Source organism: Lacerta agilis, chromosome 17 (assembly GCF_009819535.1).
Source record: "Lacerta agilis isolate rLacAgi1 chromosome 17, rLacAgi1.pri, whole genome shotgun sequence".
NCBI lineage: Eukaryota > Metazoa > Chordata > Lepidosauria > Squamata > Lacertidae > Lacerta > Lacerta agilis.
In genome coordinates this window covers 11,248,543-11,266,603 of record NC_046328.1, presented here as the reverse complement: position 1 = coordinate 11,266,603, position 18,061 = coordinate 11,248,543, and the positions used below count along the sequence as shown (strand labels likewise).

The window sequence follows — 18,061 nt, the reverse complement described above, 5'->3', positions numbered from 1 at the left end:
TTTCGGAAAACTCCAGGGAGGGAGCGTGGTGGGGGGCAGAATTCTTTACCACTTACTTGATTCCAAGGGCAAATCCTTGAATAACTTCGCCAGCGTTTGGACCAATGAAATGAAGGCCGAGGATTCGCTGTTCTTGCTGGCGTAAGCACACCATCTGAAAGCAAAACAGGGAGCGGCAGGAGACTATCAGAAGAGGACGCAGGAAGCCGCCTTCTTCTGAGCTAGAGCACTGGTCCATTGAGCTCAGTTCTGTCTGCACTGGCTGGCAGTGCCTTCGCCAGGGTTTCTGATGTGGGACCTTCCTAGCCTGAATGGGAGACGCCAGGGACTGAACCCGGGGCCTTCTGCAAGGTAGATGCTCTGTCACTATCAGAGGAGGCGCGTCAGACCATCGGTCCATCTAGCTCAGTGTTGCACGCACTGACTGGCAGCAACTTCTCCACGGTTTCAGGCAGGGGACACCCGCAGGCCTGCCTGGAGATGCCAGGAACTGAGACTGGGACTGGCGAGACTGTCCACCTAGCTCAATGCTGCCTGCTCTGACTGGCAGTGGGTCTCCAGGGTTTTCAGGGCAGAGAAAGTCCTTTCCAATCTGGGGCGCTCAGTGTGTAAAGCATCTCCTCTAACACAAAACTACATCTTTTGCTTAAAATATAGGAAGCTGCCTTATTTGGAGGAGGACTATTCGTCCATCTAACTCAGTACTGTCTGCACTGACCGGCAGCAGTTCTCCGGGATTTCAGACATTTTCATTTCATTTCCCTTTTAATTTGTACACCGCCTTTCTACACTACGATACACGAGGCAGTCTGCAAGCTGAAGAAGAAGAAGAAGAAGAAGAAGAAGAAGAAGAAGAAGAAGAGGAGGAGGAGGAGGAGGAGGAGGAGGAGGAGGAGTAGTTTGGATTTGATATCCTGCTTTATCACTACCCGAAGGAGTCTCAAAGCGGCTAACATTCTCCTTTCCCTTCCTCCCCCACAACAAACACTCTGTGAGGTGAGCTGCATGTGGAGGAGAGGGGACGCGAACCCGGTTCACCAGATTACGAGTCCACCGCTCTTAACCACTACACCACAGAAACAACAAAATAGACAGCAAAGGCCAGTAACAATCTGATTCAATACAAATAAATCATAATAAAAACATAACTTTAAAATAAACAACTTGTAGCAAATAAAGCAATACAGTGGTACCTTGGTTCTCAAACAACTTGATACTCAAACGCCTTGGTTCCCAAACACCAAAAACCCGGAAGTAAGTGTTCCGGTTTCCGAACGTTTTTCGGAAGCCAAACGTCCGGTGTGGCTGTCAGCTACCGCTATTGTTTCTGGGGAGCCTGCACTAATCAGAAGCTGCGCCTTGGTTTTCGAACATTTCGGAAGTCAAACGGACTTCCGGAACGGATAAAGTTATGCACTTTTGTTTTTGCTATTTATTTTGCGTTTTTGTTTTTGAGGCTTTTTCGGTTAGCTTTTGTGATTGTGTGGAACCCAGTTTAGCTACTGTTTGATTGATTGTGTGACTGCGGAAATGGATAAAAGCCGCCGCCCCATCCAAACAATGACTATCATCAGTGCAGGTAAGAAAAAAAAATAATTTTTATTTTTATCATCTACAATACTGTCTTATTTATTTTATAGTACAGTACATTTATTATTGCTTTTATTTTATGGATCAATGGTCTCGTTAGATAGTAAAATTCATTTTAAATTGCTGTTTTAGGGGTTGTTTTTAAAAAGTCTGGAACGGATTAATCCATTTTGCATTATTTTCTATGGGAAAGCGCACCTTGGTTTTGGAACGCTTTGGTTTTGGAACGGACTTCCGAAACGGATTACGTTTGAGAACCAAGGTACCACTGTATTCAACAATCCATTGGAATATAATAGTAAACAGGAAAATTAAAGGCCAGCAGATAATAATTAAACAGTTCACACTTAACAATTGCAATGAAGAACTATAATCAATAAAAAGAACGGCAAGTCACAATGCATAAAAAACCACAAAACAGACACAACCTTGGGGGGGGGGGGCTGCCAAAAGCAGAGGCAAATGTGAGCCTGGACAAGAGCAGGGCACCCTGGCACTGGGAAGACTGGGGTGGCAGTTTTTTGGCACCCTACCCACCCTACCGCTCTGCAGAAGTGAATCACCAGGTAGGGCAGTACTGCTATGGCAGCTTCCCAGCAGATGGGGAGGTTGGTGCAGTGCAAACGCAGCAGCAAGGAGGCTGGATAGGCTCCGACAGTGCATTTGCCCCATGCCAGCCTCCCCAGGTAAGTGATTGTAGCAAGGGGCTACACATACTACAAGCCACCTTTGTCCCCACCATCTTTCCAGAAAAGCCAAGGATGCAGAGCCTCCGTGATGGAAGCCAGGAGCACATACTTACTTTTATGTAACATTGAGCTGCATCTCTTTCGGCCACGGTAAATTCCAACGGCTTATAAAACGCATGGTACACCTAACAGAAAGGAATATCGGAAGATGCAATCAGAGCCAGCGCCTGCCTTACATCGCTGCATCGTTTTACATTTTTATCATTTCTGATAGGAGAAATCTATACATAACCTTCGTTAAGTAGTGCCTGTCTGACGGAGGCATACAGCCTCTTTGCACAGGTTTCCTGCTTCCTGCAGCCAGAGAGATAACGCCCACCCTTCCCATTTCTCTTTCGGTGCCCTGAGTTTGGGGACAAGCAGAAGCCAGGATGGGATCTACTGGTGGGCCTCTTGCAGCGGATTCTCAAGGGGGGGTGTGTGTCCTGATTCCCAACTGCTCAACAATATAAGGTGGTGGGAAACCTGCCATGGCTCGCTTTGTGCTGCTACATTATCTACCAGCCTCAGTGGTCCTCATCTGTAAAATGGGAGGATCAATTAGTTGCATTCGATCAGACCTTCATGCAGCCCTGTGGGCCTGTTATGTGATGGGATACCTGGAATCTGTAATTAACCTGGATGTGGATTTCTACCGGTATACTGAGGCTAGGGCAGCGTATAGCATTGTAGGGCACAACTGATAAGTATCTCAGCAGCCAGGATTCCCAGCCGCCCCGGCCTGGAGCCACCATGTGCATCTGGCTCATTAGTGGACGCATCAGAAGAGAAGCTGGATGCCACAAGTCTGCCCTAACTGATTTCATCCAGCGGCATCTTACTCACGCAAAAACAGCAGGGCATTCCTCCTGGGACCGAGAAGGTCCAAAGGAGCCAAGCCTGACACAGAGTCAGGCTTCGGGGAATCAGCTTCCTCCCCGCACCCTGTGGCAGTTCATAAGAAGATCAAGCAAAAGGAATGCCTTACCAGTTAAAGGTAAAGGGACCCCTGACCATTAGGTCCAGTCGCGGACGACTCTGGGGTTGCGGCGCTCATCTCGCTTTATTGGCCGAGGGAGCCGGCGTACAGCTTCCGGGTCATGTGTCCAGCATGACAAAGCTGCTTCTGGTGAACCAGAGCAGCGCACGGAAACGCTGTTTACCTTCCCGCTGGAGTGGTACCTATTTATCTACTTGCACTTTGACGTGCTTTTGAACTGCTAGGTTGGCAGGAGACCAGAATCTTTAATAATCACAGCGAGAGAACAAAGAACACATCTCCTACAAATGGTGGTGCTCCCAATTAAGGGTCATTCCTTCCCCACTCTGCCCCTACAAATCTCCGTCACTCCTGTGTCTTGTAATCTGATCTTGTAGCCTCTGCGCTTTCTGTTCTAACACTTTCCGAGCTCTCCATGACTTTGGAGACGGTGTGTGTGTGTGAATGTTGTCCAGAGACTGTGAATCTGTTAACTCTCTCTCTTCTAGTGTTTTCCGCCCCACCTCCTGCTAGCTGCTCCCCATCCAGTATTTCCCAGCTTCTGCCTTCTGAACTATGCCCCTCTGCAAACCACTGTTCCAAATCTATACTGTCCTCCTGCTCCTGGGAAGATTCTGGATCAGGATCAGGGGGAGGGGGTGGCTCCCACCATTCTTCCTGAGTGCAGCCCCCCTCAGCACGGTCCCTGACACATAGTGGCACAGCAAGCTGGCTACTCAGCACTGGTGGCCAGCAGCCACCAGGAGCCCAGCGTACCTCTATATGATCTGCTCCAAACCGCCCTGCAGCTTCTTCTTCTGAGAGTCCTACACAGCCATACTCCAGGGGAGTGAAGACAGTGGTAGGCACCTAGGCGATAGAAGGCGATCCTGTTACTCTCAAGCCAATAGATCAAGAGCCCCATGCTTCTCCCTATCCCCCAAAACTTAGTGACACACAGTAGTAGTGTAGTGGCAAAAGCCATTGAGGCCAACCCCCAACAAGGCAGGAATCTTAACATGCGGTCCCCCATCCAATTTCAAACCATACTGGACCCTGCTTAGCTTCACAAATGTGCTAGCAGTTTCATTTCTGCACCACTGGGAGGGGTTGATGCAGGGCCCCTTCATAATAGTGACAGCCAGGGCGACTCACAGCCATGCCACCCCCCCCCCGATTATACAATAACTTTATAATTATACAAGTTATAATTAGGGATCTATTGCAATGATCGATGCAGATCCTCCATGTATTGCCTTTCCCCTAGATCAACTCCTTCTCGGTGTTCTTCCCTCACCCCTTCTCCAGAGTGACCCCGGGAGCCAATCCTCAGTGGCTGACTTGCCTCTTTGTACTCTGATTGGCTCCAATCAACACACAGAGCAAGAAGGCTTATTCTCATTGGCCAAAAAGCTCCCCTTTCATGCTGATTGGGTGGTTCTAGGATGCTATAGACAAGGACTCTGCTACAGAAATAATACTAACAAGCCGTTGATCCCCCACGACCCTAACGTTGTTTTGTTGTTTACTTGAATTATCCATGTTTTGCCATTTGTAAACTGCTTTGAAGCCATGTTGGCAACTAAGGGGTATATCGATTTAATTAATAGGCTACTAATACAGTGGTACCTTGGTTTTCGATCGTAATCTGTTCTGGAAGGTTTGAAAACCGAGGTGCAAAGGGCAGTATGCAAATTCAATAGAGAAATCTGTGAAAAACAACAGATACACGCAGCGGAAGCCGTTCAACTTCTGAGGCGCATTGGAAAATGGAAGCATTTACTTCCAAGTTTCCGGTGTTTGAAAACTGAAACGTTCGGCTTCCGAGACGTCCAAAAACCGAGGTACCACTGCACTACAGATGTTAAATAACAGCCACAACAAAACATTTATTCATGCCCATGGAGAAGTGCGGCAGTGGTATGGGATTGCTTTGGAACAAATAGTTCATTTCCGAACCCCCAGGGAAGAAAAAAACTTACAAACTACTCACGTTGTCGTAATCCATGAGTTCTGCCGACTGGCCAAATAGCCTCTGAGCAACCAGCTTCCCTGCAGCAATGGCCGTAGGCGTTAGCTCGGGGCGACCCTAACAAATGACAATGGAATTAGGAGAGGTTCAAAACGTCAATGCAAGACTTGAACCCATGACCCGGACTAAGTTATGTTATCTATCTATCTATTCAGTCAGAACTCGTCAGAACTCAATTCTGGCAGCTCTTAGCTGGGCTCCATTGCCATTATAAGAGAACAAGGGGGGAGTTCAAGGTGAGTTCTGGCACCCCTCTCTCTCTGTGTGTGTTTGTGTGTGTGTGTGTGAGAAAGAGAGAGAGAGAGAGAGAGAGAGAGAGAGAGAGAGGGAGAGGGAGAGGGAGAGAGAGAGAGAGGGAGAGAGAGAGAGAGAGAGATAACAAACAAGACCAACAGAGTATTTCCAAAAATCAACAAAAGGGTGGTGGGATACAATTGAGAACGGTCAGGTATAAGGTAAGGAGACCAAAGATATAAAGAAAAACATTGGAAGAAATTTGGACAAAAGAGGCAACACCTCAAGATAAGTCATAAACAGCAGATCAAAAACTCATATAATCTGTTCGCCTTGTTTGTTATACGTTTAACGATAATTAAAAAGAACGGAAGCAAGTCCAAAGTTGCAGTTTGGGATTAATCCCAAGGTTTAGGCAAATGTACGTGTTATCTCCTTTTCCGAACTAACGCCTTGGCTTTCAAGATCGTCTGTCAATGTGATTTGTCAACGTTGCTGTTTCCCTCCCCCAACCCCCCACAAACCGCCTTAAATGCAGCTGCCAATCATTTCTGTGGCAGGAAATACAGATGTTATTTTGGCGTTCCAGAGATCAGAGAAAGAGATAAAACTTGGGAGGGTGGGGGAGGAAAGCCTCTGGCATACATTCCTTTTTTAAAAAGCACAAGGAACACCCAAGCTAATTACTAAAACATCCCTGCAGACATAGGCACAGGGTATTTTTTCTCTCTCTCTGTGTGTGCATGAAAAAACAATGGCTTAAGACTTCCCTGAGTAAACAAGTCGACGCAAACGCTCGCTTTGCACCCATGCGTGGGACTATGTTAGATTGTCGGCAATAAAAATTCTAGGACCCGTAAAGGCTTCCTGGGGAATGGTATATAATGAGTTAAAGAAGTTGTTTAAAAATACTTTTGTCTGTACGACATATGTGGTGGACATGTCCGGCTATAGGTAATTATTGGAATGATATATACGAAGAACTCAAAAAATTGATAAAATGTACATTCAAAAAAAGACCAGAATTGTTCCTGTTAAGTATTTTGCCAGAAGAAACTAATAAAACAAAAAGAGTACTTATGTATGTATGGCATAACAGTGGCAAGAATGCTAGTGGCCAGAAACTGGAAAAATAAAGTCGCACCAACTATAGCTGACTGGCAAAACCTAATGATAGAATACTTGCAACTAGCCAAAACAACGGGTAAAATGAGAGGACAGGTGACTCAAGAAGTATGGAAAGAATGGAGGATATTTAAAGAATATTTAATGAATAATGGTATAAATGGAATCCTAATGGCAGATGTAGACTGAACCTTCAAATAAGCAAATAGAAATTGTAAGAGGGGGAAAAATACGAATAATAAATGGAAATTATAACTGTACGCTATATCGACACAATATTACAAAATGCAATGAGGATAATTGGAAGTACGAGAGTGTGTGTAAGTGTAGATAGTAGTTATGTATGTAAACATTTATATTTGAAGATGTAAATATATGTGATGTATATGTTTATTTTGTGTGATTTTAAACAATAAAGAATTTAAAAAATTCTTTAAGCCCAAAAATTAAAAAAATTCTTTAAGCCCAAAAATGGAAATGGCAAGAAGTACCAACGAAAGAAGAGGGGCAGATGAAAATGACAGGACTTTGAGGAACTGGCAAAGCTGACAGGAAAAATACCAGCAAGATCAAGTATTCCAAAAAGACTGGAGTAAATTCATACGATATCTGAAATTAACATCACTAGCAGGGTTGCCTGAAGACTTGTAATGAGAAAATTTCTATCTTTCTATACTCATTTAATTTTTTTGCGATTATTAATAATTAGAATTGGAAAACGTATAAATTGCAATGATATAAAAGGTGAATTTTGAAAGCCATGAGGCGGGAGGGAAGGAAGTCGATAGGCTCTAAGAGCCAAGGCGGTATAGTGGATAAAAATGTTGCGAATGCATAATATTAAATGGAAAAGAAATAAAAATTATATTTAAAAATAAATAAAATAAAATAAAATAAAAATTACAGGACCCCCAAAGCAACGGATTCAAGTTACAAGAATGGTGATTCCGACTAAACATCAAGAATAATGTTTCTGACAGAAAGAGCAGACTGACAGTGGAACAGACTCCCCCGACAGCCAGTGGACTCTCCTTCTTTGGAGGTTTTTAAGCAGAGGTTGGCTGGCCGTCCATCATGGATGATCAAGCTGAGATTCCAGCATTGGACTAGAGGACCCTCAAGGTTCCAATTCTACAATTCTATGATTCTAAGAGCCTGCCGGATCAGGCCAGTGGCCCATCCATTTTATTCCTAATGCACGCTTATAGCCGAATAAAGATATCTATCTATCTATCTATCTATCTATCTATCTATCTATCTATCCATGCAGTCCAACATCCTGTTCTCAAAGGGATAAACCAGGTGTTCCAATGGGAAGCCCAATAAATGGTGTGGTGTCATGGTTAAGGGTGCTGGACTAGGGCCTAGGTGGCCAACTTTGCTGAGTGACCTTGGGCCAGTCACTCAAGCTCTGCCTAACTTCTACCACCCAAGGCGTGAGCGTACAATGTGGAGAAGGGTGTACACCGCCGCACGTTCCTTGCAAGAAAGGTGGGGTAATATAAATCCCACAAATAAAGAAAGAATACCCTCACTTCCCGCTCTTGACAGCAAGAGATATTCAGAAGCGTTACCGCCTCCGACAGTGGAGGCAGAACATAGCCGTTTCGGTTAGGAGGCACTAATACATGGGTAGGCAAGCTAAGGCCCGGGGGCCAAACCTGTCCCAATAGCCTTCTAAATCCGGCCCATAGACGGTCCGGGAATCAGTGTGTTTTTACATGAGTGGAATGTGTCCTTTTATTTAAAATGCATCTCTGGGTTCTTTGTGGGGCCTGCCTGGTGTTTTTACATGAGTAGAATGTGTGCTTTTATTTCAAATGCACCTCTGGGTTATTTGTGGGGCATAGGAATTCGTTCATTTCTCCCCCCCCAAAAAATATAGTCCAGCCCCCCACAAGGTCTGAGGGACAGTGGGCCCCTGCTGAAATTTTTTTGCTGACCCCTGCACTAGTAGCTTTCTCCTCCACAAATTTGTCTGTTCTCTTTTAAAAGTCATTCCCGTTGGAGGACTTGTACAAGGGTAAAAGAATATTTGGAAATCATATATATTGAATAGGAAAAAAAATGTTTAAAAGTACATTTTCAAAAACAAACAAACAAACAACAGAGTCCTTTTTGTTGGGAATAAGTCAGAGGGAAATTCCCAGGTGTCAGAAAAAGGTTATTTATGTATGCTACTACTGCAGCCCGTGTTTTATTAGCCCCCAAATGGAAAATGAGTGGCGTCCCAACTAAAGAAGAATGGCAACTTAAACTGATGGAATACGTGCAGCTTGCAGACTTAACTTTTAGAATAAGAGAACAAGAAAAATGTGCCTTTAAAGAAGACTGGAAAATGTTTACAGAATATATGGGTGAAAATTGTGTTTATTAAAAAAAACGCTGGTAGCACTAAGATAAATTCAACAGTGCAAACAAGTTTTGATAGATGTGACAATGGATTGCTGAATGGTTTGGCTCGTGTAAAATATGCAGGGATGAATGGTATGCAAAATGAACCACAGAAAAAGAAGGGAAGTCTTTGATTTAAGGATGTGTAAATGAATATTTTGAAATGTAAATTAGAAAATTTAATTATATATATGTATGTCATTCCCGTTGGTGGCCATCATTACATTTTTGTGGGAGCAAATTCTATAGTTTAACTAGGGGCTGTGTGGAGAAGCTACTTCTTTCTTTTCCTTTTTTGGTCCATCCTGAATCTTCCGGCATTCACTGGGTGCCCACAAGTTCTAGTGTTATTAGAGATGGAGGGGAAACTTTCTCTGCCCCAAAACATTTCGCTTCTCTTGCAAGAATGGTTAGAAGTTGTGAGTTGCTGCCAACAAGATGGCAGACTGCACATCATGCATTTCTTTCAGAGAGAGAGAGCAAGTAAGAAGTGTTTTTGCAAAAACCGCGTGAACTTAATTGTCAATCAGTTTGATTTCGCAGTCAAATGACTAACACCTTCAGCCTTTTCTTTAAAAAAAAGCTGTACTCCTTTTTTTTTGCCTTCCACGGGCAGCAAAACCTATTTATTTCAGAGGCAGAATTGATATGGGAGAGATAACAAAGCCTTCATGCCAGCTGTTGCCACATAATGCTTTTCACCTGATAAGCATCAGTAATAATCTCTAACGCAGAGGTGTTCTGTGTGGAGGAAATTACTGTTCTGTGTTGCTGGCATAAACACTCCCAAATGAAAATGAAAAGCGGGGCCCTAACACGCCGATATAGGCTTGACGACAAACGGGCAGCGGTTATTAATCAGGAACAAAGTAAGTTTTCCTGTCATTGTCAAGGAGTTTATGTAGACGTCTACCTCTGTTATGTCTCCAACTGCATAAATGTGAGGAACAGAAGTGGTTTCTCTTGCATCAACAATGATTTTCCCCGTCACGGGATTCGTTTCCACTCCAGCCATCTCCAAGTTGAGAGTCTGGGTGTCAGGGGCTCGGCCTGGGAAAGAAAGAGTAAGAGAGTGAGTATGCTTTAAAAAAAAAAAAAATTAAAATTAAAAAGAAACATTTAAAAAGATTTTAGCAGTTTTAATTCTTACAAAAAAGAAAATCAATCCCCAAGAAATTAGGACATAGGAAGAGCCTGCTAGATCAAGCCAGTCCAGCATCCTGTTTTAATTATATGCCCGTGGGAAACCTGTAAACAGGACCTGAGTGCGATAGTTCCCTCCCCTCCTGTGGTTCCCACCAACTGGTACTAAGAAGCAGGAACGCGGCTGGTGCTGTGGTCTAAACCACAGAGCCTCTGTGGCGATCGGAAGGTTGGCGGTTCAAATCCCCACGACAGAAGAAGAAGAAGAAGAAGAAGAAGAAGAAGAAGAAGAAGAAGAAGAAGAAGAGTTTGGATTTGATATCCCGCTTTATCACTACCCGAAGGAGTCTCAAAGCGGCTAACATTCTCCTTTCCCTTCCTCCCCCACAACAAACACTCTGTGAGGTGAGTGGGGCTGAGAGACTTCAGAGAAGTGTGACTAGCCCAAGGTCACCCAGCAGCTGCATGTGGAGGAGCGGAGACGCGAACCCGGTTCACCAGATTATGAGTCTACCGCTCTTAACCACTACACCACACTGGCTCCTGTGAGTGAGCTCCCGTTGCTCTGTCCCAGCTCCTGCCAACCTAGCAGTTTGAAAGCACGCCAGTGCAAGTAGATAAATAGGTACCACTGTGGCGGGAAGGTTAACGGTGTTTCTGTGCGCTCTGGCTTCCATCATGGTGTCCCGTTGCACCAGAAGCGGTTTAGTCATCCTGGCCACATGACCTGGAAAGCTGTCTGCGGACAAACACTGGCTCCCTCGGCCTGAAAGCGAGATGAGTGTCGCAACCCCATAGTTGCCTTTGACTTAACCATCCAGGGGTCCTTGACCTTTTTTTAATCAGAGGCATTGCTGCCTCCAACCGTGAAGGCAGAGCATAGCCATCCTACCTAGCAGTCATCGAAATCCCTCTTTGCCATGAATTTGCCCAATCCTCTTTCAAAGCCATCTAGCCTGGAGGCAATCACTGCCTCCTGCAAGATTGAGTTCCGCAGATTAATTCCATCGGGCATTAACTTTTCCGTTTAAGAATGCTGGATGCGGGAGCAGATGGGCCACTGGCCTGATCCAGCAACCTCTTCTTATGACCCCCATTATCAACCACAAGTTAACCTTGCAAAGTGAGGAAGAGGAACCATTCCAGGCAACGGTCAGCTCGGTCACAAGATCGCCAGGGTGGGGTCAAGATCCAGAAACAGAAACCTAAATCAGAAATTTTCCATCTTTTTTTTCCCCCAAGGCCTTTTCAGAGGCTTTTATTAGGAAAACAGAATAAAAGCGTGCCGTCTCTCCCTCCCTCTCTTCGCTGGGAGATGGAACGCCGTTCCAACGTTTGATGTGAACTTGAGAGTCTCGTCCGAAGCCAGGGATGGGAAATGTGTTTGCGTTCTGAAAACAAGGGCTGAGCGGAGGAAAACACTTAAGGGCCTTTGATGTGGAGGTAGGGAAATTATTAAACAAAAGGAAAGCCTGGCCCCTGCAATGGAGATCTGATTATAAATAAACATATGATTCACTGTATTATCCGCCCGCCTTAAAAGCCAGGGTCCTCCCCGCTCTTGCAATCCAAACAATGCTGTATCTGAACGGCTCTGAGACGGGGAGTGGGGGTGAGCGAGGCTCCCGCAGATTCATTTCAGCCGGCGAAACTGACACTTCCTCTGGGATCGGCGAGTGGAGCTGTCGGCACTCCAGCTATCTGTCTGCCTTCCTTCGGCCCTCCCTGTGGGATGCCCGGTTCCCTGCCGACCCTCTCTTTGCCCCCTGGTCCCCGAGCTCCGATGCTATCAGGCACCAAAAATAATAACCACGACAATACTTTTAAAGAAAACACAACCGAGACCTTATCTTGGGGCTCGGATGTGAAACAACTTCCTACTGTTGTATTTCTTTTGTGCGCCGAGAATAAAAAAGTCTGGGGAGGCTTGGAAGCCGGCAGCTTAATGGGGGCTTTTCCAGTTTCCCCGTTTTCCGGCTCAGGCAGAGCTTAGAGGAACAAGTTAGCACGCGATATGCTAACTTTTAAAAGAGAGAGGGGGGGAGAAACAGAGAGAAGGGGGAGGGCGGAGAGGGAGAGGGAGAGAGAGAGAAACAGCCACACAAATTTCTCATCCCAACAAACTGCTGAGACATTAGGAAGGGGCGAATCTGCTCATTTTGATTTCCACCACTTTCTGCCAGACCCAGGAAGTCGGCAAATTAAAGCTTTCGTCTTAATGCAGGATCTTGCAACCGCAACTAGAGGTGGGAGATACAGTCAGTTTAGGTTTCTCTCAGTTTTCTCTCATTTTTCCAATCTTGAATTGAGTTCTCCGCATCAGTCTGCATTTTTTTTAAAGTCCTCGCAAAAATTCACCAGCATTTTAGTGTGAATTTCTCCTGCTTTACACATTTTTGTATCCGATTTTTCCAAATTCACATTTTTGGGGGGGCAAAGCAGTTTCTCCACATACAATGCATTTGTGCATGCTACTTTCACTAATATATACCCATTTTCTTGCACACTTTCCTCTAACGTTTGCCCATTTGTACAGGTGAGCCGAAGGGAGGATTGCATTGCAAAATTCAGAGAAGTGCAAATTTCGAAGGATCGCTGTGTTCCAGTGTGCAAATTGTTACAGAAAGTGCAGATTGGATAAGTGTGCATTTAAAGGAGAAATGAACTAAATATCTCCTCCCTCCCTGAAACAGACTGACTTTTTTATATGCTGTAACAAAAACAACAGCTGAGTTGATCAAATCTGCAGGGCAATGTTTAATTTCTCTCGGTTCCCATCTCCCGACATCTGAATAGCTCAGCATTAAGAAAAAAAAAGGAAGAAAGTGAAACGCATTTGGCCGACCCAAAGCGAAACCCCATCCTCTTTCCCACGTGTGTCCCATGCGGAATCCTGAAAGCAGCGAAGAAAATGTTAAAACTTTACGCTGAAATTTTATTGGCTGGAAGCCATGCCCAGCTCTGGTTTCCAAGCCGAAGAATCTATTCAATACCCTCCATTAAGATCAAATGGGCGAAAGTATTTTGGTTTGGGGAAATGCTTTAAGTGCGCCTAGAGGCTTAGCTAGCTCCACTTCCAAATTTTGAAGCCCCACAACGTGTTCTTAATCTCCAGCTGTTTTTGGACTACCATTCCCATCATCCCTGAACACTGGCCATGCTAGCTAGGGATGATGGGAGTTGTAGTCCAAAAACAGCTGGAGACTCAAGTTTGGGAAAGACTGATGTAAAAAGATGCCCTACTGGATCTGGCCATTGGCCCCTGTAGCCCAGCACCCTGTTATAATAATAATAATAATAATAATAATAATAATAATAATAATAATAATAATAATAATAATTTATACCCCGCCAATCTGGCTGGATTTCCCCAGCCACTCTGTGTGGCTTCCAGCAAAATATTGAAATACAATAATTCATCAAATATTAAAAGCTTCCCTAAAGAGGGCTGCCTTCAGATGTCTTCTAAAAGCCATAGTGGCCAACCAGATGCCCCAATGGGAAGACAAGACCTAAGCGCAACAGCCACGCTTTTCCTCCTTGTAATTCCAGACACTGGCTTTCTTCAGATGCTTAGAGCAGGAGATGAAGGTGGCACACTGAACGCACGAAGTGGTAAGGGCTACTTAGGAATGCAAGAATCTGCCTGACAAAAGTCAAGAGGGTTGATCCACCACCAAGTCCAGTGTGGCCTACCCTATCCGAGATCCTAGACCAGGGCTTGTCCCTCCAGATGCTGCTGAACTACAGTTCCCACCAGTCCCTCAGCAAACAGGGCCAAATTGTAGGTGGGAGTCTGCTCCCCACAGAGCTACAATTCCCAGAGTTCCCTGTGAAGAGGGGTTGGCTGTGAGACCATTCTGGGAACTGTAGCTCTGTGAGGGGAACAACAACTCTCAGCATCCTTGACAGACCATAGCTCCCAGAATTCTTTGGGGGAAGCCATGACTGTTTAAAGCAGTATCACAGCGCTCTAAACACAAGATGTGACTGTGAACAGTTGGTTGACGCAATAATAGTGCAACAGTGGTGGATTTATACTGGACTGTGCACGCATTGTTCTGTTACATTATTTGCTCTTTGGTCGCACTATTGCCGCCTGGAGGAACACTCTTGCACTATGTATGCGGGTCCCGCTATCCAAATACAAGAATTCACTTATCCAAACATGAGGAATTAGGACCCAAATCTTGCTACACACACACAAACACATACACTCTGCAGATTCAGATATCCAAACAGCTGGACCTGCTTGTAGTATACTGGAAACAAACAAGCAGCCTTAAACAAGTCTTACTTTTTTTGTATTTTGCTGGTCTTTGGCAGACATTTCACCAGAAACCATGGTGGGAAGGATAGAGGGGGTCGGACAACTAAGGAAGCATTTCCCCCCCTTCCTTTTGCAAGGTTTCAGAAGGTTTTTTTGGGTTGGTTTGGTTTTTTTTTTTGTAATTTTGAAGGTCAAAATTCTATGGTTGGGAACGCATTAGAATTTTCCCCATAGGAATCAATGGAAATTGTTGGCTCGTTTTGTGAACACTGGCAAGCTATTTCCTGAGACTGCCTTGTGTTTGAATAGCGAGGCTTGCACGTATAATACCCAAAGTGGGGGGAAACAAAGGAACCTGGAACACAGAATCATAGGGTTGGAAGGTACCCGAAAGGTAAAGGTAAAGGTACCCCTGACCGTTAGGTCCGGTTGCAGACGACTCTGGGGTTGTGCGCTCATCTCGCTCTATAGGCCAAGGGAGCCGTCGTTTGTCCGCAGACGGTTTTTCCGGGTCATGTGGCCAGCATGACTAAGCCGCTTCTGGCAAAATCAGAGCAGCGCACAGAAATGGTGTTTACCTTCCCGCCGGAGCGGTACCTATTTATCTACTTGCACTTTTGACGTGCTTTCGAACTGCTAGGTTGGTAGGAGCTGGGACCGAGCAATGGGAGCTCACCCCGTCGCGGGGATTCGAACCGCTGACCTTCTGGTCGGCAAGCCCTAGGCTCTGTGGTTTAGACGACAGCGCCACCCGCGTTCCTAGGGAAGGTACCCTAAGGGTCAGCATTTCCAATCCGCGGAAATGTGGGAATCACAGCTAAAGAATCAATGACAGAGGGCCATCCAACCTCTGTTTAAAAAACTCAAATGAGGCCATATAAAAAAATTACAGGATCTCAAAATTTTGTAGGCACAAACAGTATTTAAAGTGGGATCATAATAAATCCCCCCCCCAAAAATCATGAATGCATAATAAGAAGAACATCTGGATAGGCCCATAGAACCAAAATATCAATGGACCTTAATTTAGGGTTCAAGGCAGTTCCCCCTTAAGTTTCAGCCAAAATCTGTCCCCCTGTAACTTAAGAGGTTTCTGAGTTAACAATGGCCTAGTGGAGGGGGGGGGACCAATTTCTGTCACACGATAAGAGGAAAAGCCTCTTGAGTCCAAGGAGGAGATGTTTGGACGTCATTAAAAATCCCCAACAAGAGAACCAGCTGGCAAATTCCAAGCTGTTCCCTCCACCCTACCCTCAGCATTCCCCCTTGGGAAGGATTGAATCCACAAAGCTGGAGGAAAATGAACAGCTGGGATTCGTCCTTGTAGAAATCAGTCAAGGCCTTTGCTTTTCACATTAATGAGTTGGCTAAATTGGTCTGTGTCTGCCCCAAAACTGCACGGACCTTTCTCAAAACAATCTGGAGAGCTTTCTGCAGAAGGCAACATTTGTGTGTGGGCAGGGGGAACTGATTCGTAAGTTGGCAACGGTTGATGAAAGCATCCCCTACGGGTGTGTGCAGGATCCCAACGGAGTCTTGAAAACCTCCCATTTCTTACAAGGCTCTAGCCCTCATGGTTGTTAACATTATTCTGAAACCACAGCTCTGCTAAAATAAAAAACCACTTTAATCGTGCTTGACCTCAACATTTTTTCACAGCAAATTAATAACCATGCACTTAAATGATGACATGTCTTCTTATAGATCCCCACTGGTTGCTCATTCAAGGTGTTACTATATTGCACCCTTAAAAAGCTTGGGATCAGTTTACCTGTGAGATCACTTTGCCCCATAATATGCCCACTTGTCTGCTTTCATCTGTTATACGTGCCACGTAATAATCATTCTGCACTTTGGAGCAATCAGTGTTTTAGTGGCGCTGTACCTACATACGCTTTGGAACTCCCTGCCTCTTGACACCAAGCAGGCTTCTTCACTGTATTCTTTTACTTCTTTCCCCACCCATTAGGCAACCTGGCTTCCATTCCTCACTTCGCTTTCACCCTCAGCAGCTCCACAAACATGAAAATAAGAAGGATGGATGTGCGACTTACATACATACTTAAGACAACTCACACAGGCCTGGTTCACAGGCGACCATGGGTTGGGTATTACATTGAGAAGGATTGGCTCGTGCGCTCAGTTCCCTCCCCGATTTCGTGGTTGGTGGCAAGCCACAATTTGCCATGAGATCCTGAGCTGAAGAACTATGGCTTGTGCTTGTCAACTGCGCCTGAATAACAAATTACAGTCTGTAGCTAATTTAAAGTCCCTTTCGAGGGCAGGTGTAACTCACAGGTTGAAATAAAAATAGGTATCTTGGTTTAGGTTTTAAAAAAAGGGTAAAGGAACCCTGGATGGTTACATCCAGTAAAAGGCGACTATGGGGTTGCGGCGCTCATCTCGCTTTCAGGCCAAGGGAGCCGGCGTTTGTCCACAGACAGCTTTCCAGGTCAAGTGGCCAGCAGGACTAAACTGCTTCCGGTGCAACGGAACACAGTGATGGAAACCAGAGCGCACGCCGTTTACCTTCCCACCACAGCGGTACCCATTTATCTACTTGCACTGGTGTGCTTTTGAACTGCAAGGTTGGCAGGAGCTGGGACAGAGCAATGGGAGCTCACCCCGTCGCTGGGATTCGAACCGCCGACCTTCTGATCAGCAAGCCCAAGAGGATCAGTGGCTTAGACCCCAGCGCCACCCGCCTCTTGCTTTAATAAGCCATGATATCAACAAACCTGGAAGCTGAAGTGCAGCGATATGGAAATGCAAAAGAAAACCAGGACGGAAACTGCCGCCTCCTTACATCCCAACCTATGTAACCCCATAGGAACTCAAATGCAGCTCTTGCCGGCAACCTAGGTGTTGTTTTCCCATAGGCTCAGGACCAAATATGCAACCTTGGCTCCTGCCCCTGTGGCTCTCGGGAGCTACACCTTTTCCAAGCAAGTATGCTAAACATCCCGACAATTGCGCTCCACGGCCACTTTCCCTTCCGCAGCGGCAGTTCCAAACACGGCTGAACGTTACGCCAAGTACACCTGGAGTCTTCTTCGGCATATGGCTCCTAAATCAAGGGTTGGGCTTGGAGCCATTCCAGGCGTTTGAGGCAAATCAGATAAACCACTCGGGGAAGAGTGCAGAGCTTGACGCAGGAAACACCCTCAGATATGCAGAATGAACCTTTCCTTAACTTTTTTTTTTTTTTTATATGCATCACAACTGTCAGGCGACACCCCTTGACAAGGCAGATGGAAAGATACCTTTCAATCTGGCTCTGTTACTTTTCTCCCTCCCCGGAATCTCCTCCCCACTCTCACTTACAAGCAAGTAGCTATAGCTCAGCTGGTTAAGAGCATGGCTCTGGTAATGCCAGGAGTGGCAAATCTGATCCCCATATTGGGAGAGTTGCATATTCCTGCACTGCAGGGGATTGGACTAGATGATTCTTGGGGTCCCTTCCGACTCTACAATTCTATGATTCTGTATCAGGAAAAAGGCAAGTCTACAATCGTTCTCCCTGACATCTACGCAGGAAGATTTATTTGTAATAGTGCATCTAGTCA

At 45.4% G+C, this 18,061-nt stretch overlaps 1 protein-coding gene across 1 annotated transcript in view; it reads right to left on the bottom strand.

Moving 5' to 3' along the window:
• TXNRD2 (thioredoxin reductase 2) overlaps positions 1-18,061 on the bottom strand; it is a 63,972-nt gene that overhangs the window by 10,941 nt on the left and 34,970 nt on the right. The window contains 5 exon segments of the mRNA XM_033174349.1: positions 57-154; positions 2,393-2,464; positions 4,075-4,167; positions 5,291-5,386; positions 9,996-10,132. Of these exon segments, the coding sequence (XP_033030240.1) occupies positions 57-154; positions 2,393-2,464; positions 4,075-4,167; positions 5,291-5,386; positions 9,996-10,132 (496 nt within the window).